Here is a 23,955-nt window from a genome sequence, read left to right on the forward strand (position 1 = left end):
CAGTGGATCCATTCACAACAGAAAATTTCTGGCTGTTAGGAACTGAAACTTTCTTGATTAAATCACTCTCACACCCTTCAGTTGCAGTCAACTGCTTGCAAAGACTGCTTGAGGATTCCTTTCCCTAGGGCTTTTCTATGCAACAATTCACCCCTCCCAGAAATTCTGCTCTTACCCTCTTCACCTAGGGTTTGCTCTAGAGGAACACTTTCCTGAGCAACAACAGACTCTTTCTGGGTCTCCCTTACATCCAGAATTACCTCTGGCCCATCCGGCGGATTCCTCCACAATCCCCTTTCAGGCAAACTGACAGACTTCCTAGATAAAAGGCTAGAAGCATTCTCCTTCCCTTTGCCACACACAAGTTCAGGAATCTTTTCCTTCTTGCTACAGGTTTCCACACCCTCAGTAGGTAACAGGATCAAATCACCTTCATGCTCTCCTTGTGCCCTGGCTAGGTTCTCACGCTGATTAGTCAGAGTGGCTCCACCCTTTCCAACAACACACGAGCAACAGGCAAAATACAAGCACCAGAATTGTCTGGTCTCTGGGATTTTACACAGACACTAACTGGATGCGACCTAGTTACAGGGCCATTCTCCCGAGCAGACACAAACTTCGGACCCTTCCCTTCCTGGGCTTTAGCTGAATCCAGAACCAGCTCTGAGACAACTGCACGACCCTCAACCATCACAGGCTGCAAGGCCCCTTCTGTCTGCTCCACAGACAAAGAAGAGCCGGACACACTTTCTCCTTCACCAGACACCCAGCTTGGGATCTCATTCCCCTGTCCCAGCACACAGGGCTGGTCACAGACAACTGCTTGGAGACCAGGGTAGCTCCCTCCATAGGCAAGTCAACACCCCTGACAGACACAGGCACGTTTCCTTCACTGTCCCAATTCTCCACCCAGCTAACAGGTAAGGTCCAGGGACACTCATCGTCCACTCTCCTCGCCTTCCCACCCTGCTGACTAGACACAGCCATCAGCTCACAAGGCTGCCTAGGCTCATCCAGACTTTCCTTACCAAGCACCTTGCCACTCCCCACAGATCCCCTGCCCTGCCTGTGTCTCCCCCCACTCAGCTGGGGTCTCAGCTCCCACTGTGCTCAGCACTGCCCTTGCTGTCCCAGTGGGGGTAGGCAGCGAGCTCACTGCTTTCCTCACTGCATCAGAGCCAGCCTGAGCCCCCTCTCCGGTGTGCAACGGGGTGGGGAGCCCCAGGGGGCTGGTTACAGGCAGGCAGGTAGCCTGAGCCTAGCAGCTCCTCCCTGCTGCCAGACCAGGTCATCTGCATTTTCACTGACCATTTCCCTGTCCACCAATTGGTTCCCCTGGATTCAAATTCAAACCCTCGGCAGTTACCGGAGCATGGCCTGGATCCTGTCCCAAGAGACACAGTCACGCCACAACAGGGTCTCGCAGCTGGTATCCTGGAGAACCCCAACGACCAGCCAGCCCCACCCCTCCTGGGTCTGCACAGGGATCTGGGCCATAGGCAGGGCGAGGGGCTTCGTCCCTGGAACCCTCACCCAGCCTCTCAGCATCTGAGGTTGCACCACCCAGGGCCTGACACCAGTTCTCTCTGTCCCCAGGATCTCGCCACCCCAGAATGTCTCCCCATTGACCATCACCTTCCGCTCCCACTGGGGGTCCGAGGGCCTGGCCCCAGGAGACTCCACACAGACATATAGGCCGGGGTCAGGAGTGGGAGCCTGTCCACCTCCCCACCCATCTGGCTGACGGAGTCTATGGCCTTGGGACCCAGCAAGGGAGCTAGACACCGGGGCTTTTCCGCAGGGTCCCCCTCCTTCAAATCGCCAGCCTGCTCAAAGGCAGTGAGGTGGGCATCCACATCCCCCCACTCCTTAACCAGGGGCAGCAATTTAGTCTCGAGGTTCCCTGCGGAACTGGCCCCCCAGGGTCTATCCCCACGCACCCCGGGTGGTCCCCTTGGCCTCTCCGCTCCCCCACCGCCAGTTCATGCCACTTCTGCAGCTCTTTCCCGGGCTCTCGCTGTCTCTCACAGTCTCTTGCTCTCTCGGACTCAGCTCCAATCCTCTCCGTCTCCGATCCCCCGATGGGGAACCCGATCGTGAAGACCCTCGTCCGGTCGGGGACAGGAGTCTTGGGGATGCCTGGCTCCCACTCCAGCTGCTCCCAGATCCTGCTATAGCCCCATTGGGGTCAGGCATCTGTCCCTTCGCGCGGTCATCCTCCTCCAGCTGCACGATGAACTGTGCCTTGGTGAACTTTCCAATGCTCAACCCTCTCTTTCTGCACAGGGTTACAATGTCCTTCTCAGGAGACGGTGACAGGCCGTCACTCCGCTCTTCCCCAGTTGTTGTGGACTCACAGGCCTGTGTGCTCTCCAGCTCCCCACGGTCTCCAGGGAGACCCCTAGTGTGCCAGCCCTTCTCGAGGTCACCACCTCTCTCCCAGGGTGGAGCTGCAGACTCCTCTGCCCTTGGGACCGCTCGCTGCAATCCCCCGGGGGACCCTGTTACTGCAAAAGTCCTTCTCTCTGGTCACACTCCCTAGGGGTTAACCAGCCCCCCGAAACCGCTCCTCTCTGAATCTTCAGCACGCCTGGTTCTCGTCAATCCCCCTTCATTTTACTGCTCCCCAGTCACTTACTGCAGGAAGTGCCATCCATGGGGTGCAGTAGATCCCACGGCTGCCACCAGTTGTCATGGAGTCCCCGGGCGATGCTCTGGAACTGCTCCCCACGAAGCCAGTGAGGACTCTGGGGAAGGCTCCTCTCTGGGAGCAGGCCTGTCTGCAGGACGCACAGCTCCCCCGGCTCCACCTTCCTGGGTCTGACCCTCGGAGCATTCAGCCTCCTCTGCCCCTCTGTGCGCTTCCCCCAGCGAGTCCGCCAAGGCGGGGTCCTGGGGAAGCCAGGGGGTCCTGCCCCCCAACTCCGCAGTCAGACGTGACTCTCAGCCAGCCGGTAACACAGAAGGTTTATTAGACGACAGGGAACCTGGTCTAACACAGAGCTTGCAGGTGCAGAGAACAGGACCCCTCAGCTGTGGGCAGTGAGCCAAGACAACCACTCTGCCCTTCACTCCATGTCTCCAGCCAGCCCCAAACTGAAACTCCCTCCAGCCCCCCACCCCACCCCCCGGGCTTTGTTCCTTTCCCCGGGGCAGGAGGTCACCTGATTCCTTTGTTCTCCAACCCTTTAGCTCTCACCTGGCAGGGGGGAAGGGCCAGGCCATCAGTTGCCAGGAAACAGGGTGTCGGCCATTCTCTGTGTCCAGACCCCTGCACACACCTGCCCTCTAGGGCTCTGCAATGATCATACACCCTTACCCCACCCCCTAGAGACTTAAGAACTCCATAGGGGAAACTGAGGCACCCCCACACTATTCAGAGGAAACATTAAGAACAGTCTCACTTCATCACATAGAGTCACTCCCAAGCCCAGAGCTGGGGGCCTGGCTCCCTCTGGGGGGTCTGCTGCCTCCGGGGCCCATCCCGGGGCACTCACTGCAGGGGGCTCCTGGCCTGACCCAGGGCCGGGGGGGGGGGAATGCAAGTTTTGAGGGTGAGTCTCAGGGGGCAGGAATCCAAGGAGCTCACCCCAGTGAGAGCGACCCCGAGGGGGCTGCGGCGCTGCCGACCCACAGATCCCTGCTGTATCACTCTTACGCTTCTGCCCGGCCAGGGAGGAAACCCAGGAGTCCTGGCTCCCAGCCCCCCTGCTCTTACCACTAGACCCCACTCCCCTCCCAGAGCTGGGGAGAGAACCCAGGCGTCCTGGCTCCCAGCCCCCCTGCTCTAACCACTAGATCCCCCTCCCCTCCCAGAGCCGGGAAGAGAACCAAGGCGTCCTGGCTCCCAGCCCAAGCACCACACAGGAATATCGAGCAGTGAAATATTTATTGGCTGGTTGCTTAGGGTGGCCCCTCTTTCCCCTGAGCTTGTCCCCCGCCCCCCATCCCCGAGGCTGGGAGTTGAGGCTGGGGAGGGTCTGTTCCCCCAGGATCCCAGCAGGACTCGGGGATCCCTGGCCTCGTCTGTGCCCTCCACCACTGGCAGTCCACAGCAGCCATTCTCGGGGAGCATCGGGTTAACATCCAGCTCTGGGACGTGTCGCGGGCCGGCGCTGGCCGCAGCTGTGTCAAGTGCCCCATACTGCAGAGGGGGAGTCTCCTGGGGGTCCGCGGGCACACGGGGGGTGAGTCCACAGCCCGTCACTATCCCCCATGCAGCATGATGACTAGGGAATTCCGGGGTGCCACGGGAGGGGAAACTGAGGCAATGAGTGACAGAGAAGGGACGTACCCCCAAAGGCACATGGGGAAGTAGTTGCAGAGCCAGGAAGAGAACCCAGGAGTCCAGGCTCCCAGCCTCACTCCTGCTCTAACCACTAGCCCCCACACCCCTGCCAGTATCACACTCAGGGCAGGACGTGGAATGGGGTACCAGGGGCGACTCCCCCTTGCTTGGCCGGGGGGAGTCACACTAGGGGGCTGGTGGCGGCAGAACGGGAGCAGGAGGGGAGGGGGGGTGGGTCTGCGCAGGAGGCCACGAGATGTGGGGGGGATCCCCAGGTGGGAGAGGGCTGAGCATGTCCACACCAGGGCAGGGGCCTGGGTGGGGCCATGGGTGCTGCTCTCAGGTGTGCGCCCGTCACCATGTGCATGTGGGGGCTCCTGGCACAAGAAGCTCGGCGGGGGGCCGGGGGGCTAGGGCTGGCCGGCAGCATCGGCGAGGGGCAGACAATCCAGGGCCCCCAGCTCTGCAGGTGGGAATGAGACAGAAACTGAGAAAGGAGAGAAAGACCCCTTGGTTAGCCCTCCTCCCCTCCACCAGGGACCGGTGTGAGAACCCAGGAGTCCTGGCTCCCAGCCCCCACCTCTAACCACTAGACCCCACTCCCCTCCCAGAGCTGGAGAGAGAACCCAGGAGTCCTGGCTCCCACCTCCCCCCCCCCAACTCTAACCACTAGACCCCACTCCCTCCCATAGCCAGGGAACAAACCCAGGAGTCCTGGTTCCCAGCCCCCCTGACTCTAACCAGTAGACCCCACTCCCCTCCCAGAGCCAGGGAGCGAACACAGGAGTCCTGGCCCCCCGCCTCCCAAGGTCTGGCCCTGGCACTCACCTGGAAGACACAGGGAGGAGAGGAAATCCAGCAAGGTCTGGAAGCCGTGCTCGGCAGTGGGGCGCAGGGGGGCACCTGGAGGAGAGACGGGCCGGTGATTGGGGTGCAGAGAGGGGCCCTGAGAGGGGCAGGGGGGCATAGGCAGGGGACTCACCCTTGAACCCCACTTCCAGCTGCACCGGCTCCTCGGCGGCCTCCCGCTTCCCGGCTAAGGCCCCCTTATCCATCAGCAGGCGGTGGGCATCTGCCGACAAAGAGGGTGAGAGGGAGGGGCTGCGGGTTAGAGCAGGGGGAGCTGGGAGCCAGGACTCCTGGGTTCTCTCTCCAGCTCTGGGAGGGGAGGGGAGTCTAGTGGTTAGAGTAGGGGGGATTTCAGAGCCAGGATACCACAGTTCTATCCCAGCTCTGGGAGGGGAGTGGGGTCTAGCGGTTAGATCCGAGGGCTAGGAGCCAGGACGCCTAGGTTCTCTCGGGGGGGGCACAGCGGGGTGGTGGGAGCCAGGATGCCTGGGTTTTCTCCGGGGGGGGCATGGCCACCTGGGTTCTCTCCGGGAGGCAGCATGGCAGGGTGGTGGGAGCCAGGATGCCTGGGTTCTCTCCAGGGGGCAGCACGGCGGGGGGTAGCCAGGACGTCTGCGTTCTCTCCGGGGGGGCGGCCCGGTGGGGTGGTGGGAGCCAGGACGCCTGGGTTCTCTCCGGGGGGGGGTCCGGGGGGGTGATGGGAGCCAGGCCGCCTGGGGTCTCTCGGGGGGGGGGGCACGCGGTGGGGTACTCACGGGGGCCCAGCAGGTAGCCTGCACTGTTCAGGGTCCAGCCACGTTTGTCTTTGGGCTGCAGAAAAAAATCCCCATTAACTGAGTAGTTTGCCCCCCCCCAGTCTGACCTCCCCCCCAGGTCTGAGCTCCCTGCACCTGTCTGAGCTCCCCCCACCCGTGGACTGGGACAGCCCAGGACCCCACCAGAGGCCTGGTGGGGACTGTACCATTCAGGGGGCCCCGGGGGCCCAGGCTTCTGCCGCCTCGGGGCGACAGGTGGGAATGGAGGAGACAGGCCGGGAGAGGGGTCTGGGGGGGGCTCTCACCATCAGAGGGCTCCTGGCGCATTCGCCCAGCAGCCCCCACAGGGCCAGGGAGATGCAGAGCACAGCAGGGATCCCCATCTGTGCAAGAGAGAGAGAGAAAACCCAGAAGTCCAGGCTCCCTGCTCCCCCACCCTTGTTCTATCCACTAGACCCCCCTCCCCGAGCCGCGATAGAACCCAGGCATCCGGGCTGCCTCTATCTCTGCCCCCCAAACTCGCTGTTCATCACACACACACCTGGCTTTACCCGCAGCCCAAGGCACCAGAGGGTATTTCTGTTCCCCCCGACGAAAAAATCCGTCCCACCCCACTGGCCCAGCCTTGGGCTCCCCCACCCAGCTCTGCCCACACCCCTCACTCCCGACCCACAGCCCCTGCTAGCCCAGCCCTGCCGGTGCCCCTCACTCCCGACCCACAGCCCCTGCTAGCCCGGCCCTGGGGTCACCCCCAGAGCCCCTCATTCCCGACCCGCAGCACCCTGCTAGCCCGGCCCTGGGCTCCCCCCAGCCCTGCCGGTGCCCCTCACTCCCGACCCACAGCCCCTGCTAGCCCGGCCCTGGGCTCCCCCAGCCCTGCCGGTGCCCCTCACTCCCGACCCGCGGCCCCTGCTAGCCCAGCCCTGGGCTCCCCCCCAGAGCCCCTCACTCCCGACCTGCAGCCCTGTCAGCGGCAGGGCCCGATTCTGGGGGGCTGCAGGAATCTCACCTCAAATTCTGCCCTGCTCTGGTTGCAGCTGGGGGATCAGGCACCAGATTTATATAGGGCAGGGGCTGGGGGGGGGGCAGATGGGTGCGTCATGCCTGGGGGGTGTAGCTAATTGCCCCCCACGGATTCGGGGGGGGCTGTTTCATTTATTTTGCCTCTAATTTCTCTTTTCCACTTAGTCAGAAAATACGTCTGAAAATTGGTCTTATTAGCTCTAATTGACTCCTGCACACGGGCTGGGGGAGGGGGGCTGGGGGATTCTAGGGGCAGGGGCAGCTCAAGGGGAAATCAGCGGGGCAGCCGGACGCCTGGGTTCTATTCCAGGCACTACCTGCATTCATTGATTTTATCTGGGGGGGCTGGGCACATCTCGCCATGCCTCAGTTTCCCCATTACTGAAATGAACTTCATAAGCCTGGTCCTGACCGGGGTCCCGGGTCCCAACCCCATCCCACTTTAACCACTAGACTCCACTGCCCTCCCAGAGCGAGGGAGAGAACCCAGCCCCCCCCCCACTCTAACCACTAGACCCCAGTCCCCTCCCCTCGCTGGAGATAGAACCCAGGAGTCCTGGCTCCCGGTCCCCCCCCCCGCCCCCAGGGCGTTGGCGGATGGTCCTTTATTCTCATTAGGGAGGTTGGATAAGAGCCTCAGGCCTTGTCCCCGTCAGCACAATTAGAGCATCTGTGTGAATCCTGGCCAAGGGCCGGGTTCACCTCCTGAGTGCGTCACCGGGCTCACGAGTGACTTCAGGGACACAGAGACACATCAGGAGGGCTAGCAGGGGGCTGCGGGTCGGGAGTGAGGGGCACCGGCAGGGCTGGGGGGGGGCCCAGGGCCGGGCTGGCAGGGGGCTGCGGGTCGGGAGTGAGGGGCACCGGCAGGGCTGGGGGGAGCCCAGGGCCGGGCTAGCAGGGGGCTGCGGGTCGGGAGTGAGGGGCACCGGCAGGGCTGGGGGGGGGCCCAGGGCCGGGCTGGCAGGGGGCTGCGGGTCGGGAGTGAGGGGCACCGGCAGGGCTGGGGGGGACAGGGGGCTGTGGGTCGGGAGTCAGGGGCACCAGCAGGGCTGGGCTGGCAGGGGGCTGCAGGTCGGGAGTGAGGGGCACCGGCAGGGCTGGGGGGGGCACGGCCGGGCTAGCAGGGGGCTGCGGGTTGGGAGTGAGGGGCACCGGCAGGGCTGGGGGGGACAGGGCCGGGCTGGCAGGGGGCTGCGGGTCGGGAGTGAGGGGCACCGGCAGGGCTGGGGGGGCCCAGGGCCGGGCTGGCAGGGGGCTGCGGGTCGGGAGTGAGGGGCACCGGCAAGGCTGGGGGTGGCCCAGGGCCGGGCTGGCAGGGGGCTGCGGGTCGGGAGGGAGGGGCACCGGCAGGGCTGGGGGGAGGCAGGGGACTGCGGGTCGGGAGTGAGGGGCAGCAGCAGGGCTGGGGGTGGGGGAGCCCAGGGCCGGGGTGGGCTAGGAGGGGCTGCGGGTCGGGAGTGAGGGGCACCGGCAGGGCTGGGGGGGGTCAGGGCCGGGCTGGCCGGGGGCTGCAGGTCGGGAGTGAGGGGCACCGGCAGGGCTGGGGGGGACAGGGGGCTGTGGGTCGGGAGTCAGGGGCACCAGCAGGGCCGGGCTGGCAGGGGGCTGCAGGTCGGGAGTGAGGGGCACCGGCAGGGCTGGGGGGGGCACGGCCGGGCTAGCAGGGGGCTGCGGGGTCGGGAGTGAGGGGCACCGGCAGGGCTGGGGGGGACAGGGCCGGGCTGGCAGGGGGCTGCGGGTCGGGAGTGAGGGGCACCGGCAGGGCTGGGGGGGACAGGGCCGGGCTGGCAGGGGGCTGCGGGTTGGGAGTGAGGGGCACCGGCAGGGCTGGGGGGGCCCAGGGCCGGGCTGGCAGGGGGCTGCGGGTCGGGAGTGAGGGGCACCGGCAGGGCTGGGGGGGACAGGGCCGGGCTGGCAGGGGGCTGCGGGTTGGGAGTGAGGGGCACCGGCAGGGCTGGGGGGGCCCAGGGCCGGGCTGGCAGGGGGCTGCGGGTCGGGAGGGAGGGGCACCGGCAGGGCGGGGGGGGGCAGGGGGCTGCGGGTCGGGAGGGAGGGGCACCGGCAGGGCTGGGTAGGGTTCGGGCCCCTCTAGGGGGCGCTGGCTGCACCCCCGCAGTCTCTCTACCCCCACCCCAGTTCCCTCTCTATGGTGCGCCCCCCCATCCAGCGGTGATTGGCTGCTGCGTGGCGTGGGGGAGGGGCGGCGCTGCCATTGGCTGCGGGGGGAGGTGTCCGGCGCGAGGCCTGTCCCGTGCTGGGCCCGGGAGCGGCTGCAGGGCGGGGCCGTGGGGGGGCAGCGACCCCCTGAGCCGGCTGCAGGTGCGGGGGGGTCTGGCACGGGCGTGGGGGAGAGGGGCTGTAGAAAGGCGGGGTGCTGCCCGGGGGCGCAGGGGGAGGAGGGGATGCATAAGGGTGGGGCGGTGCATTGAGGGACGGGGTGGGGGAGATGCATTGGAGGCTGGGGGGGGGGGTGCTTAAGTGTGGGGCGGTGCATTGAGGGACAGGGTGCGGGAGATGCACTGGAGGCTGGGGGGTGCATAAGGGTGGGGCGGTGCATTGAGGGACAGGGTGGGGGAGATGCACTGGAGGCTGGGGGGTGCATAAGGGTGGGGCGGTGCATTGAGGGACGGGGTGGGGCGGATGCACTGGAGGCTGCGGGGGTGCATAAGGGTGGGTCGGAGTTGCATTGCTGTGGGGTGCATACAGTGGGGAAGCTTTCAGTGTGGGGGTGGGGTGTAGGAGGTGGGAGGGTTGCTATGGGAGGGGCAGCATGGGGGAAGGGGCGGTGTGGGGGGTATAGGGGAGGGGCGGCATGGGGGGTATTGAATGCAGCAGCAGGGAGGGAGGATCTGCTTCAGGGTGTGTTAAAGGGGGCTGGGCAGAGGGGAGGTGGCTGCACTGAAGTGGGGGTGCGGTGGGGATGCGGGAGGGAGGGCTGATGGGGCAATGCTGGGTGGGGAGCAGCTGCTATGGTGAGGGGTTGCGTTGGGGGGGAGGCCATCGGCGGCTGGGGGGTGGGGTTACGTTTTGGGGGGAGGCCATCAGTGCCTGGGGGGCAGGGTTGCATTTGGGGGGGAGGCCATCGGTGGCTGGGGGGGCTAGGCTGGGGGAGCGGTTGCGTTTGGCAGGGGAGGCCATTAGTGGCTGGGGGGGTAGGCTGGGGGGGAGGTATTGGGGGTGGCGGGGGGATTGCAGGGCTGGTACTGAATGCGGGAGGCCATTCTCAGGGCCGGTCTGGGGTTCCCCACATGGGCGGTGGCAGAGAGAACCCAGGTGTCCTGGCTCCCCGCTCTAATGTTGTGGCTGGTTCCAGGGCCAGCCTCGAGCGATGATCCGGGCCGGGACCCCCGGGGGGGCCATTTGATCCCCGCGCCGCGCCCCGGCCGTCATGACCGAGTACAAGCTGGTGGTGGTGGGGGCTGGTGGTGTCGGCAAGAGTGCGCTCACCATCCAGCTCATCCAGAACCACTTCGTGGATGAGTACGACCCCACCATAGAGGTGAGACCCCTTCCCACCGGCCCCAGAGGGGGCCCTGCCTGCCCAGCCCCCCTGCCCAGGGGCCCCCCTCCCGCCCCAGAGGGCCCTGTGTGTCAGGCACTGTCTCATCCCCCTCCCAGGACTCGTACCGGAAGCAGGTGGTGATTGACGGCGAGACGTGCCTGCTGGACATCCTGGACACGGCCGGGCAGGAGGAGTACAGCGCCATGCGCGACCAGTACATGCGCACGGGCGAGGGCTTCCTCTGTGTTTTCGCCATCAACAACGCAAAGTCCTTCGAGGACGTGCACCACTACAGGTCAGCGGGGTCCCTTCCCCAGCCCGGGGCGGCGCGTGGGTAGGTTTGGGATAACGGGGGGCTGCGGGTTGCAGTTGAGAGGCACCGGTGAGGCAGGGCTGTGGGGGAGCCCAGGGCTGGGATAATGGGGGGGGACTGTGGGTTGGGGTTGAGGGGCACCAACAGGGCTGGGGGGGGAGCCCAGGGCTGGGATAATGGGGGGCTGTGGGTTGTGGAGCATCGGCAGAGCTGGGGGGAGCCCAGGGCTCGGATGCGGGGTGGGCTGTGGGTTGTGGAGCATCGGCAGAGCTGGGGGGAGCCCAGGGCTCGGATGCGGGGTGGGCTGTGGGTTGGGGAGCATCGGCAGAGCTGGGGGGAGCCCAGGGCTGGGATGCGGAGGGCTGTGGGTTGGGGAGCATCGGCAGAGCTGGGGGGAGCCCAGGGCTTGGATGCGGGGTGCGCTGTGGGTTGGGGAGCATCGGCAGAGCTGGGGGGAGCCCAGGGCTGGATGCTGGGGGGCTGGAGGTTGGGGAGCATCGGCAGAGCTGGGGGGAGCCCGGGGCTGGGATGCGGGGGGTTGGGGAACATCGGCAGACCTTCGCACACCTTGCCTGGTCGTAGGCCATGCTGTCCCCCGTTTTGCGGCAGAGCGTTGGGTTGCCGATGCTGAACCCGCTGGCACCAGGGAGCGTTGGCTCCGGCTCTGTATTAAAGCCAGAGCAGCAGCGGCAGCCTCTAGTCGATGGCCCCTCAGGAGCCCAGATGCCGTCCGGCCTGGCGTCCTCTCCGCTGGGCAGCGATGCTGCGGGATTGGGGGCGGTTGGCGGTGGGGTCGCTCTTCTCTCCAGCCCCAGCTGTGTATTTCGGCTCTGATGGCCCCTTTCCTTCTGCTCCAGGGAGCAGATCAGCAGGGTGAAGGATTCGGATGACGTCCCCATGGTCTTAGTCGGTAACAAGTGTGACCTGCCCTCTCGGACGGTGGACACCAAACAGGCTCAGGAGCTGGCGAAGAACTACGGCATCCCGTTCATTGAGACCTCGGCCAAAACCAGGCAGGTGCGTGGGGGACACTGCTGGCGGTGGGGATGCAGAGTGACACCGGCCTGTTCCCTTGGCCCCAGAGCTGGCCAGAGAATGATTTTTTTTTTTTTTTTTTTTTTAAGGTGGTAAATACAAAATCTTTTGATTGGGCGGGCTGCTACCCATGTTCTCCTTGCTAGGCTGGGTCCCCCAGGTGGTCTCCCTATCCCGAAACGCCTAGCTCGATTCCAAGAGTGACTGGAGACTTTTGGCTAGTCTTGTTGGAATGCATTTCGGGAGGGATATTAAACGTCCCGTGCATCAGAGCTAGGAGGAGACCGAGCATTTGTGGGTAGATGCCGGCATCCGCGTTCTGCAGTGTTTCGGCACCTTTGTCGGCCACGCTAGGGCTCCTTAACTCTGCGCCAGCCACGCTTTCAGGCGGGGGATTTGTCTAAACTGCCCTTTAGCTGCGCGTGTTTCTCTTCTCGCCCTTTGTGCTCTCGTCACGCTAGGGAGTGGAGGACGCTTTCTACACGCTGGTGCGGGAGATCCGGAAGCACAAAGAGAAGATCAGCAACGGACGCAAGAAGAAATGCTCCAAGAAGAAGTGCGTGATCCTCTGAGGGACAGACTGGCGCGGGAGCGGTGAGGATCCTTCCGCCCCCCCGCCCTTCCCCTCCTGAGCCCTTTTGGTTGGTAAACTCCAGCAGTGCAGCATCCAGCAACATCCTGATGCTCGGTTGGCTTTGGAGCAGCCGGGAGGAGAAGGCAGCAGAGACTAGGATGTGACTCTCTTTTGGTTTCGTGGTTCCATTCGTCCCTGAAGCTCCAACTAAAAACAAGTTTCAAAACTGCAACGATCTACCCTACCCCCTGATGTCAGCCCAGAGACGCCCTTCGTTTTGCCGGCTGTTTTTGATAGGAGAAGGAAACATCCCCTGGAACGACAGAAGACGGAAGCGCGGGCAGCAAAATCCCATGAGCTGAGGGGTTGTAATTCCTCCCTGTCCGATCAAACACCAGGCTGTGGTGACACAGACAGTGTATTCCTAGCGTGGTTGAATCTCTGGTCCCGTTAGCAGCTCTCCGCAACCCTCTGGTTTGCTCTCCAGTTGGAGAGCAGGTCTTCACCAGGACAAGAACAGCTGTGCCCCCCTTAGCGCACAACCTGTTCCCGCCTGGAGGGAGAGGGTAATTTGCTCCCCAGCAAAATAAAAGAGTGTAACAGCTGGAGGTTTCGTAAGCCCTGCAGTCAAGAAGGGTGCCAGGTTCTGGGGATGGCCCCACTCCATTGGCATACCTGGTGGGTGGGAAGCCAGGGACCGTGGCGGGGTTTGGGTCCCTCAGAGCAGAGACGTAAGAAGGGCACTAGCTGTGTTTTGAGGGGAGTGATAGATTGGGGTTACCCTCTGTTCCTCTCCTGCTGTTTTGGGTGTTCCTGGGAAATCCGTGTAAGTTTTTGTGATGGGGGGGAAGATCCAGCGGCTTGTGGAAATGGCTCAGCTGCGTACGCATGCTCTGTTTCTGGGCCCGCCCCCTAGAAAGGCATTTCTCCCCCGATGTGCTGTGCAGAGAAGTGGGAGCTGCAAATAAACCAGTGAAGAAGTTAACCCAGCCACACACGTGCCCTGTCGGCCTGCGTTTCCCAATCCCTGCGTCTTGGGCTGAAAAATCGTAGTTGACATTGACAGGGAGCTGCCGCAGCCTGGGTTGATTTCAGGAGGAGGAAGGTGGGAGGGCAGAACCGGCAGTTCAGTTCCTGGCCTGGGGATCCCTGGTAGACAGACCCCGAGTCCATCAGTGTTTAGCTTTTGTCCACAGTTCTGTTGCTTCTGCACAAATGCTCAAGGTCCCAGGGTGGCTGAGTCTTAAACTCGTCAGTCTCCGCTTGCTCGCAGGGTGTGTGCTATGGCTGCATCCAAGCCTGGGGGACCGGGTGGGATGCCCCAGGGCGTGTGCTGGGGCAGAAGCTGAGCACCAGACCCGGGGTGAGGGGGTAATTGCGAGTGCTGACAGCTGGGATCTTTCCTGCTGCTCAGGCCAGGGCTCACCCAAGGGCTCTGCAGCTGTGGGGCTCTAGGAGAGGAGGTGCTGGGAGCGGGACCGTCTGGCTGCAGAAGCGGGACCTGGCTGTCGATTGGGCTGCTTGGAGCAGGGATGGGCATGGAGTTTAAAGCCACCTTTGTGGTTCCTGGATCTGGGGCCTGCCTGGCCCCGCTGTCAATGGGGCAGATCTGGGGCTGCCCTAACTTACTTTGATTCCCACTGGCCCCGAGGAGTAAAGAATAACCACAGCACCTTGCTCTGCCCCCAGTGGGCCCTGGGGGTAGGAAATAGCCACCGTGCAGGGAGCCCTGGCTACACCCCTGCCCCATCCCCTGTGCCAAGGGCTGGCAGCGAAGCCCTTAGGCCAGCTCTGCCCTGGTGGTGGGTTGGTGGGAGGGGGGCCCTATCACAGCCATTCAAAGCTGCTGGAGTGCCGCAGAAGGGGCCTCAGGCGACCGAGAACAAGGGCTGCCTGTGGGAGGGGACCCAGCAGGGACGCGAGCTCCCTTGGCCAGCTGTGGGCACAGGCTGACCCTGCACCGAAAGCTACACTCCCGTTTTATTGACCAAACTGCTGTTTTATTTGCCTTCAAGTCGGAGCTGCTCCTAGGGAGGGCGGCTAGCAGCTTAAAACGGTCCTTCCCTGGCCCCCAACGAGCTGCTTTCCCCTGTCTAGGTGGGAAGGGGTCACACAGGAGGGGGCCTCAGGTACCACAGCTGGAGGTGCGGCCACACCAGCCTTGTGGGCATGGTCCAGCCGGGCTGCTGCCTGCATGGTAACACCAGGCAGCACAGCGCTGGCACCAGGAGGAGTGTGACGAGCAGGGCCCGCAGCAGGCGCCTGGGGAGGACGTGGGGCTGTGGTCGCTGCAGAAGGGAAATCAGGCCCCAGGGAAACCTGCAAAAAGAAACATGTTGCTTTTACAAAGGAGAGATGCTGTGACTTTGCCCCCTCCCATCCAGAATGCACCAGAGAGCCACCTCCCAAATCAATCCCTCAGGAAGAAAGCTCACACCAAGATAAATGTGGGGTTGAAGGCTCTTGCTCCCAGATGTGCGCCCGCCCCCCCCCCCCAGTCTGATCTATGCACGGGGGGGGGGGGCGGTAGCAGAGAGCAATTAACACCAGTGTTGGTTAACACACCTCTGCACACACCGTTCAGAGCTTTCTGTTAACCTGGGGCACATTATGACCTCACTTTAGACCAGGTTTATTTCACTTTAGCTTAAATCTTTCAGGAAGTGGTTTAAGCTGCCGTGAAAGGAGAGCGTCCACCCTGCGGTTTGCACCTATCTAAACAGATTGAAAGTTGCTCTGTTAGGCAAGCTGGTGCCACTCTCTCCTGGGTGAGCCCTGAGCCTTCTCAGTTTCCCTTTGCATCTGGATTTCTACATTGCAAGGTCAGCAGGTTCCGCCCCCATCCTGCTGCCCCAAGGACCACACTTCCTTAACTGCTGTCTGAAATAGACCAGGCCTGTGAGAGAAACAGCCAGGCTTGATTTACATATGGCTGGTGATGGAGAACTGACCCCAGCCCTGGGATGTTGGCCCCATGGTTAATTCCCCTCATTGTTAAATATTGTGCCTTGTTTCTCTAGCCTCAGGTTCCAGCCACTGGATCGTGTTAGACCTTTGTCTGCTAGCCTGAAGAGCCCATGACGTCGGTACTGACCCCTTAACCATCTCTGTGAGCTAATTAGATGTGGCTCCTGGAGCCATGTTTTCCAATCCTTAAACCATTCAGGGGGCTCTTCTCTTAACCCTCTCCAGTTTATCAACATCCTTCTTGAGTTGCGGACACCAAAACTGGGCACAGGATTCCAGCCAGGCCAAATACCGAAGGAATGTAACCTCCTTGCTCCTCTGGGGTTCTTGCTGTTTATACATCCCGGTGCTGAGTGTGATACAGCAGAAAAACCATTCTTGACTCGCCCACGCATCCTCTGGGATATCCCTGGCACTGGCCGGACAGAGCTCTTTGGTGGGTGTGTGGGAGAGTGGAACCGCCTAGGCACGGGAGTGTGGTGGAGGACTGGGATTAGACTGAACTCTGCAGGGGGCTACTCACCATAGTGCAAAGGTTTCAAACCAGCAGTCGTGCAGCTGCTTCTGTTTGATGGGGGACAGCTGATTCTGCACTGGGATGAGTGCACCTTGCTGCAGGCCTCCCGCAGGGCTCCTGGAATAGAGAGGCCAAGCTTTGAATCTCGGTGCATCGTTGGGATGAGGGATATTGAACAAGGCCATTGGCTGGGGACTGTGGGGAGGGACAGCTTGAGGCTACATGCTCCAGACACACGGTACATCTACATGGGGATAAAAATCCTGTGGCTCTGGGTCTGCTGACTCAGGCTTGCAGGGTTCAGGCTGTGGGGCTATAAAAGGTTTGGGGCCAGGCTCGAGCTTGGACTCTGAGACATTCCCCCTCGTGGGGTCTCGGAGGCCAAATGCACTCCGGTTTTATAGCCCCCCAAATCCTGAGCCCAAGTCAGCAGACCAAGGCCAGCCACAGTCCTGCCATAGGTCTTTAATTGGAGCAGGGAGATACCCAGGCAGGGCCACTCACCTGCTCAGATGCTGAACCAGTCACAGAGCTGTTAGGAATAGTGAGAAGAGCTCAGTGAGATCCAGCCCGGCTGGACAACTAAGATCATTCTAGACAACAGCTTCACGCTGTGCTCTGGCCCATGGGGGAATGGCAAACGCCCCACCATTGCTAAGGGTGCGACTGGGCTTTTGCTGGAGTTGGTGAGAGCAGGAGAGCACCAGAAATGATCAGAGGCTTAGAAAACACAACCTCTGGGGAAGGGCTGAAAGAACTGGTCATTTTAGTTTAGAGAAGGCTGAGGGGGGGATAAGTCTTCCAGTATGGATGAGGTCATTCTAAGGAGGACGGCGATCAGCTCTCCATGTCCACCGAGGGTAAGACAAGAGGGAACTGGCTTTGTTTGCAGCAAGTGCCATTTGGGTTGGATATTAGGAAAAGCTTTCTAGCTTTAAGGCTAGCTCAGCAAGGGAATGGGTGACCAAGGCAGGCTGTGGAAACCCGGGCATGGGAGGTTTGCTGGGTCTGTCCTCAGTGTGGGGGTTGGAGTAGATGACCTCTGGACGTCCCTTCTGTGGCTCTGAGCCACATCCTTGGCTGGTGGAAATGATCTTAGCTACCGGGAAGTCAGCAGAGCTCCGTGTGCCAGCTGCGGGGCTGTTCCACCCTCTCAGGGCTGTAACCGGACCCCCGTAACGGCTCTTCACCATGGTTAAAATGCCAGCCTTGCCCCTTCAGCAGCTTTTGGTCACTCACAGGCTTACCTCTCTGCTGCGCTGGACAACAGAGTGTCTGCGGGCCCGGCCTCCAGACAGATGGGCTTTGCTGCCTGAGAGAAACAATCAGATACAATGAGGCGTGAACGGGCTATTGTTCCAGAGCTGTCCCCACCCTGCTCAGCAGAGCTTAGCTGCTGTACCGCAGGCTGTGCTGTGATACAGGACTGCCATGGCAGCAGGATGGGTTTTACAGTAGGGTGCTTGTCAGATTTTCTCAGCAGGGAGCTGGGGTCTCTCTTCTCTGCTGGCTCCAGAAAGCTGCCAGCTGGCTCCAGAGGGTTGCCAGGAGGCATGCTGAAGGAAGGAAATCAGTATTCTTTCACCTAACGCATAATTTGCCTGGGGAGCTCTCATCACTCCGGGATCTAGTGGAAGCCGGTCACATTTTCCAAAGGGGTTGAACACTTAGATCAGAATATCTTGGATAATAAGATAATTTAAAAAAACTAATAAAGAGTTTTATCTGAGCACCTTGCTAACAGATTTAGCCTCACAACCCCCTAGGAGGGAGGGAAAGACTGTTATCCCCCATTTATAGCTGAGGCACATGCAAAGATGGGCAGAGCAGGGATTCAAACCCATGTTGCCAAATGCCAAAGCGAGGGCCCAAACCACAGGACCATCTGTCTTGTCTGGTTTAGTAGGGATGTAAACCCTCATGGTTCAGAGACTGCACTTTTAAACAACGTGGGGTAGGATATCCCATAACTGTAGGGTTGCTGGCTTGGTCAGTCACTGGTCTGATCCAGCCTGGCAATTATCCTATTCTCCTAAATTCTCCTAAAACAGGGGCATGAAAGCTGGCCTGTGGTAGGCAAAGTTGGCATTTCAATTGTCTGAGGGCTCTAGTGAGCCAGGCAAAAAGCGGAGGGATCTATACTGCACCGCTTGCCCATCTAAAAGGCTTGTTCCGCTGCCAATCTCCGAGCACAAGTCCTGTCTCTCTGGGAGGTCTGGCAGCAGTGTGCCCATTTTATGGACAGTGACTCAAGCACAAAAATGGCTTGTACGGAAAGCAGACTGTACAGCCTGGTCTGCACTTACACTGGCACAGCTGTGTCGGTCAGGGGTGTGACAAAACCACTCTCTGCCCTACTTAGCTATGCTGACAAAACCCCCAGTGTAGACACAGGGATGCCCACGTATGAGTGCTGCTGTTGGACAGATGCTGTTCCTACTCCAGCAGAACGCCTCCTTCTGTCAGTGCAGGTTGCATCTATGGTGGGCACAGGCTGTGCGGTGTAGATATGGCCTAAGATCAATAGCAAACCGAGGAGTCCTGAGCAGCTGCTCCGGTCAGACTGCTTAGGGGTGTCTGGCTGGAGAAGCAATGAACCCTTAATGAAATGGATTGTAAAAGTGAGACCCAGTGCGCGGTCGGTAACCCTGGAGTTAGCTCTTACAAGGAAGTATGATTTTTTGCTGCAATCCATTCCCCATTGCTACGACTAGACCGCAGCAATGGCCTGCCTCATGGTGGGGGCTGTTCAGATAAACAGGTCCCTTACGGGAAATACTCCTGTCCAGCTAGTAATCGTGAGGCAGACACATCAATATTGTTAAGGGCCATGTGGGTTTTTTATTTCCTTTTCCCTAGCAGAAAACAATTTTCTTTAAAAGGAACCTCTTCCCATTCAGGGCCCCCGTGGCTGATAAGAACCTCTTAGCAGGAAAGGGGTAATTAGCGAGCACAATGGAGGAAGAAAAGGAGGACTTGTGGCACCTCAGAGACTAACACGTTTATTTGAGCATAAGCTTTCGTGAGCTACAGCTCATTTCATCGGATGCTGTAGCTCACGAAAGCTTATGCTCAAATAAATTGGTTAGTCTCTAAGGTGCCACAAGTCCTCCTGTTCTTTTTGTGAATACAGACTAACACGGCTGCTACTCTGAAACCTGTCACAATGGAGGAGTTAGCCCATTACCAGAGAGATGTTCATTTGTCTAAGTCGGGGAGGAGAGGGGCACGGGTTATAAAGGAAATAAAGCGTAAAGTTCACAATGGCCTGATCTAACTACAGCCCCTGCCCCCGTCTCTGCTTGTGGCACAGTTCACCTGCAGCCATGTGAAGCATTGTGTACTATTGTAAATGACTGCACAAGGGGCAAGGCAATGGTGAGCTCGGCTCTTTCTAGTCTTCTCTGCTGGTGCTAGCACAGCTGCAGCTCCTCCGGGCCAGGGAAGCCCTATTGTAGACGCAACTCCTGCTGCTGCTGGCATCCTTACGGTTATGGCCTAGATGCTCAACGGTATTTAGGTGCCTGACCCCCATAGTTAGGTGGCTAAATAACCTTCGAGGATCTAGGCCCATGTCTTCAGCTTGTTTTAAAAGATGGCAGTCAGATGAGCCTTGTACCAGTGCAGACACACTTGTGCCCTGTCTGTACATCTGAGTAACACCCTTTATGGAGTCTCAGAATCATTAGTCACTTATGAAAATCTTGTAGATGCTAAAGCCAGAAGGGAGCCCGGTGGTCATCCAGGCTTGACCTCCTGTGAAAGCAGCCATAGGACTGCCCTGAACTAACTCCGGGGGGAACTTGAGCTGGTCTTTGAGAAAAACAGCCCCTCTAATTGCCAGGGATGGAGAATCCCATACAGGCCTGGGTCAATCGTTCTCATGGTTAACTCCCTTCACTGTTAAAGTCTGCACCTTGTTTCCAGCCTGAATTTGTCTAGTTTCACCTTCCAGCCTTTGGATCATGTTAGACCAGGGGTCGGCAACCTTTCAGAAGTGGTGTGCCGAGTCTTCATTTATTCACTCTAATGTAAGGTTCTGCGTGCCAGTAATACATTTTAACGTTTTTAGAAGGTCTCTTTCTATAAGTCTTTAATATATAACTAAACTATTGTTGTATGTAAAGTAAATAAGGTTTTTAAAATGTTTAAGAAGCTTCATTTAAAATTAAATTAAAATGCAGAGCCTCTCGGACCCATGGCCGGGACCCAGACAGTGTGAGTGCCACTGAAAATCAGCTCGCATGCCGCCTTTGGCACGTGTGCCATAGGTTGCCTACTACGTGTTAGACCTTTGTCTGCTGGATTGAAGAGCCCTCTATTAGCAAATTTATGTTCCCCATGCAGGTACCTATAGACTGTGATTGAGTCACTCTCCACTTTATCAACATCCTTCTTGAATTGGATCTTAGACTCTCTGAGACTCAGTTTCCCTATCTGTAAAATGGGGACAATCCCTTCCTTTCTCTGCCTGGGCTATTTCAATTCTAAGCTCTTCAGGGCAAGGGCTGTCTCTTGCTGTGTGCATGTACAGCACCCAGTGCGATGAGGCCCTGATTGCAGCTGGGTGCTACCATAATCCTACAAGTGTTACACACACCCCTTGCCCAGACATGTGTTTAATATTTCTTTCCAAGAAAGAGGGAGAGCAACCAGCTCCAAGAATGCAAATTATCTCCAGAAACCTATTATTCAAATGGCTGGTGCTCTCCATGGGGCGGTTAGCTAATGCCTCCTGGCTGGGTGTTCATTGTCAGCGCGAGCGTTCATCACCATCAATTTCCCTACTGCCGGCGCCACTTTGTAACCGAGCAGGGATTGGAGTTGAATGATTGGAGGGGGATGAAATCTTATAGGCCTTTGCCGGCGCAGGGGAGGAGAGTAAATCTGAGCTTCTGCGCTGTTCCATGTGCTGGCTGGGATGCTGCCGGTACAAATAAGGCTGGTTCTGCCGCTGGCGTAGCTGACAGCATCGCAGGATCTGGCCGGAGCCTGAAGACACTCGCGCCTGAGTCTGACAGTGCCATTATTATTTATAGCACAGGAGCAGCTAGAGGGCCTGACTGAGAGCAGACGCCTGCCAAGGCTGTAACTCATCCGGCTGCAATCAGGCTAAAGGCATTCCCCTGGGTGTGTGCTAGGAAAGGCAGTTGGATTTAGCTAGCCCACGTTAACTAAGGTCTGTACCTTCCCTTCCGGCCAAGGAAGCACATGGGTCTCCAAGCAGGATAAGCAGCTGTGCTCTTCACTGGTCCCCATGGCTAGTTTAAGCTGCTCCTCTGTGCCATGTGCACACAACTCTTCCTTGGCTGGGCAGTTCCCACCTCTCCTCTCCTCTGTGCTAGATGGGAAGAGAGGAGTTGTTTATCATCACAGCAATGCCTGAACAGAGACTGGCGCTAGGCACTGTACAAATACATACATAAGGGGAGAGGGTCACTCTCCCAAAAAGCTTACATGCTGAAAAGACAAGACAAAAGGTGGGAAGGAAAACTGAGGCACGGGGCAAGGAAGGGACTTGCCCAAGGTTAGCAGCAAAGATGGGACTAGCATGCAGGTCTCCTGACTCCCAACTAAGTGCCCTATCCATTCACCACACTGCCTCTCACTAACAGATCCGTCTGCTAGGGAAATAATTTAGAGTCTGGTTTTATGCCCATCAAGAAATCAAGAACAATCAGATTCCACATGATTCCCAAGAGATCACAGCTGCTCCTGGCAAACACCCCGCTGTTCCAGATCAGCTGGGAGTTCAGCAGATAGCTTGGCTGGCAGTGTGGGGAATGTTGTTATTTATTAACCATTTGTGTTGCAGACGCATTTAATAATCCCAATTAAGGATCATCCCCCTTGTGCAGTGGGTGTGTACATATCCCCGGTGTGTGTCAATGACGGGTACCTCTACAGCAATAAAAGACCCACAACTAGCCCGGGTCAGCTGGCTTGGGCTGTGGGGTTATAAAATTGCTGTATAGACATTCGGGCTCAGGCTGGAGCCTGGGATCTGAGACCCCACAAAGTGGGAGGGTCCCAGAGCCTGGGCTCCAGCCCCAACATCTACACTGCAGTTTTCTAACCCTGCAGGATGAGCCCTAGACAGCTGCCCTGGGCCAGGATGGCTGTTCCACGGGTCTTTTATGGCAGTGCCAACGTGCCCGATGGAGCTGGGGGAAGAGCCAGCAGCATGGGACAGGTAGAAGGCAGCTCCCTCGTCCCCTGTTCGTACCTTTCTGGCATCTCTGGTGTCAGTCGCTGCTGCTGCTCAGCCAGGACTTTGGCTTCCGCGGCGGGGCTTGGCTGAGCCAGCCATGCTGGGGTGCAATCGGCCGCACCCACATCCTGGGGAAACAGGTCCCTGAGTCAGTGCAGCCAATAGCTGGGTAAGGCAAACATCTGGGAGCTGTTGTCCAAGGCTCCCAAAGCGCATCCCCGGGCCAGCTAAGCTCTGCAGTTCCCATGTAAGTGCGGCTGGCTCCCTTTTAAGCCACAGACAAGAGCAGAGACTCACACTGCTCATGCTCTGAATGAGGGGCAGAGGCAGGAATAGAACCCAGGAGTCCTGACACGAGTTCCTCCTCCCCCGCTGTAAGCACTAGCCCTCACTGGCCCCCGGAGTTGGGAATAAAATATTCCAACACTATCTCCCACTTCCCTGGACCACATTCCCTTCCACTGCAGGGACTAGGCCTCCCGACTCCTGACTCTCAGGCCTCCCGACCCTGTCCTAACCTCTCTACACTACTCGCTGCTAGAAATGGAGACCCCAAGAGTTTTTAATGCCTCCCGCAAATGGAGCATGCCTCCTACAAAGCCCCCTGGCCCAGCACTGGGGTCAACCCTAACTGAGGGGAGAGCAACCCCTGCAGCACCGAGAAGCATTGGGGTCAGCACAAATAAGGGAGAGCGCCCCCTAGGGAAGCACCATGACATCCTGCAACCTGCGGTGGGTTTTTGCTGAAGGCCTCCCTTCCAGCTCATGCCCAGTCCTGTGTTCAGCTCTGCGAGATTTGACTAATCTGAGTATTTAGCCCAGCATCTGGCCTGCCGTCAGCCCAGCATGTTGGCTCTCAGGGTCAAGTAAAGGGGCAGGGCTCCAGCTGGTGAGAGAGCTTGAACATTGCTTCCCTCTCCACCCTTGGTTCCCACCCTCACCTGCTCCTCTGCCACCGCCCTGACATCCACGGGGCTCATCTCGATAAGTAGCTGTGCCAATGCAGGAGCTCCTGAGCCTGGCAACACCCCACACAGCGGGCTGGGCAGCCTGGCCTCGGCCTTTCGTCCCTGCATGGAGAACGGGGCGGGGCAGTAGTGCACATACAACAGCGATTTATCCTCATGCAAACTGTCCTTGGGCGGGCTGAGGGTCAAATCCTCAGCTGGAGAACATCAGTAGAGCCCAGGGAGTCTGCGGCAAAGCCCCGTTCCGTTAAGCCCGTGTGGCTTCTAAAACTCAGGCGCTTGGAGTTTCAAATTAGCTGAGGCACCCGAAATAACTGGCTGCCTATGAAAAACACGGACTAAACAGCCCCATGCCTCGGTTTACCCCCTGGGCATCCTGCAGATGAGGACACTGATTTGCACTTTATTATGCGCTGTGAGATCTGTAGGTGAGAGCGCCCTGCACGGTTACTCCTTATCGTTCTAATACTGAGCCATGGGACATCCCCCCCAGGTCAGGGCTATTTGGGGACCTTTCTAATGCAGTTCCTCTGTGGTTTGCTATACCAGCCCCGCCCTGCAGACGCTGCAGCTGTACTGTGGAGTTCCCTCGCCCTGTCTCTGGAAGAAAGTGGTGGCGGCTTCCCAGAGGGATGTGGAGCTGTCCGGGTCCAAGTGGAGAGCTCAAGTGCAGTGACGGTACAATCGAGCTTTGCACACAGAAGGGATGCGAAAAGCTGCTTTGGGGGAGATGTTTCCCTGGTCTTTCTGTAGAGTAGTAAGCAAGCGTGCTTCCTTGATTCATAGATTCTAGGGCCAAAAGGGACCCCTTGCTCCTCTGGTCTAACCTCCTGTGTATCCCAGGCCATAAGACTGCCCTGAATTAATTTCTGTTTCAACTACGGCAGATCTTTTAGAAAAACAGAACATCTTGATTTAAAGAGGGCCTGGGACGGGGAAATCCACCAGAG

At 59.4% G+C, this 23,955-nt stretch overlaps 3 protein-coding genes across 3 annotated transcripts in view; 1 reads left to right on the plus strand and 2 right to left on the minus strand.

Annotated features, from left to right (window-relative positions):
• Nucleotides 1-3,925: 3,925 nt before the first annotated feature.
• Nucleotides 3,926-6,969, minus strand: LOC141976715 (galanin peptides-like). Its single transcript, XM_074937841.1, has 6 exons — nt 6,902-6,969; nt 6,198-6,275; nt 5,893-5,947; nt 5,271-5,360; nt 5,117-5,191; nt 3,926-4,751 (listed from the first exon to the last, which is right to left on the minus strand). Exons 2-6 carry the CDS (start codon nt 6,273-6,275, stop codon nt 4,699-4,701), a joined length of 351 nt encoding a protein of 116 aa, XP_074793942.1. The 5' UTR covers nt 6,902-6,969; the 3' UTR covers nt 3,926-4,698.
• Nucleotides 6,970-10,231: 3,262 nt separating this feature from the next.
• LOC141976712 (GTPase KRas-like) lies at nt 10,232-12,662 on the plus strand. The gene is made up of 4 exons (XM_074937838.1): nt 10,232-10,417; nt 10,537-10,715; nt 11,591-11,750; nt 12,230-12,662. The coding sequence occupies exons 1-4, from the start codon at nt 10,307-10,309 to the stop codon at nt 12,338-12,340; spliced, it is 561 nt and encodes a 186-aa protein (XP_074793939.1). The 5' UTR covers nt 10,232-10,306; the 3' UTR covers nt 12,341-12,662.
• Nucleotides 12,663-14,443: 1,781 nt separating this feature from the next.
• Nucleotides 14,444-23,955, minus strand: part of KASH5 (KASH domain containing 5) — a 28,318-nt gene continuing 18,806 nt past the window's right edge. Inside the window, exons 15-20 of the mRNA XM_074937791.1 lie at nt 22,979-23,107; nt 22,053-22,165; nt 21,014-21,167; nt 17,074-17,138; nt 15,833-15,943; nt 14,444-14,661 (exon numbers count right to left, since the gene is read on the minus strand). Coding sequence (XP_074793892.1) covers nt 14,451-14,661; nt 15,833-15,943; nt 17,074-17,138; nt 21,014-21,167; nt 22,053-22,165; nt 22,979-23,107 — 783 coding nt within the window. The 3' untranslated portion in view covers nt 14,444-14,450. The remainder of the gene's footprint in view (nt 14,662-15,832; nt 15,944-17,073; nt 17,139-21,013; nt 21,168-22,052; nt 22,166-22,978; nt 23,108-23,955) is intronic.

The sequence above is a fragment of the Natator depressus genome, chromosome 23, assembly GCF_965152275.1.
Source record: "Natator depressus isolate rNatDep1 chromosome 23, rNatDep2.hap1, whole genome shotgun sequence".
NCBI classification, from domain to species: domain Eukaryota; kingdom Metazoa; phylum Chordata; order Testudines; family Cheloniidae; genus Natator; species Natator depressus.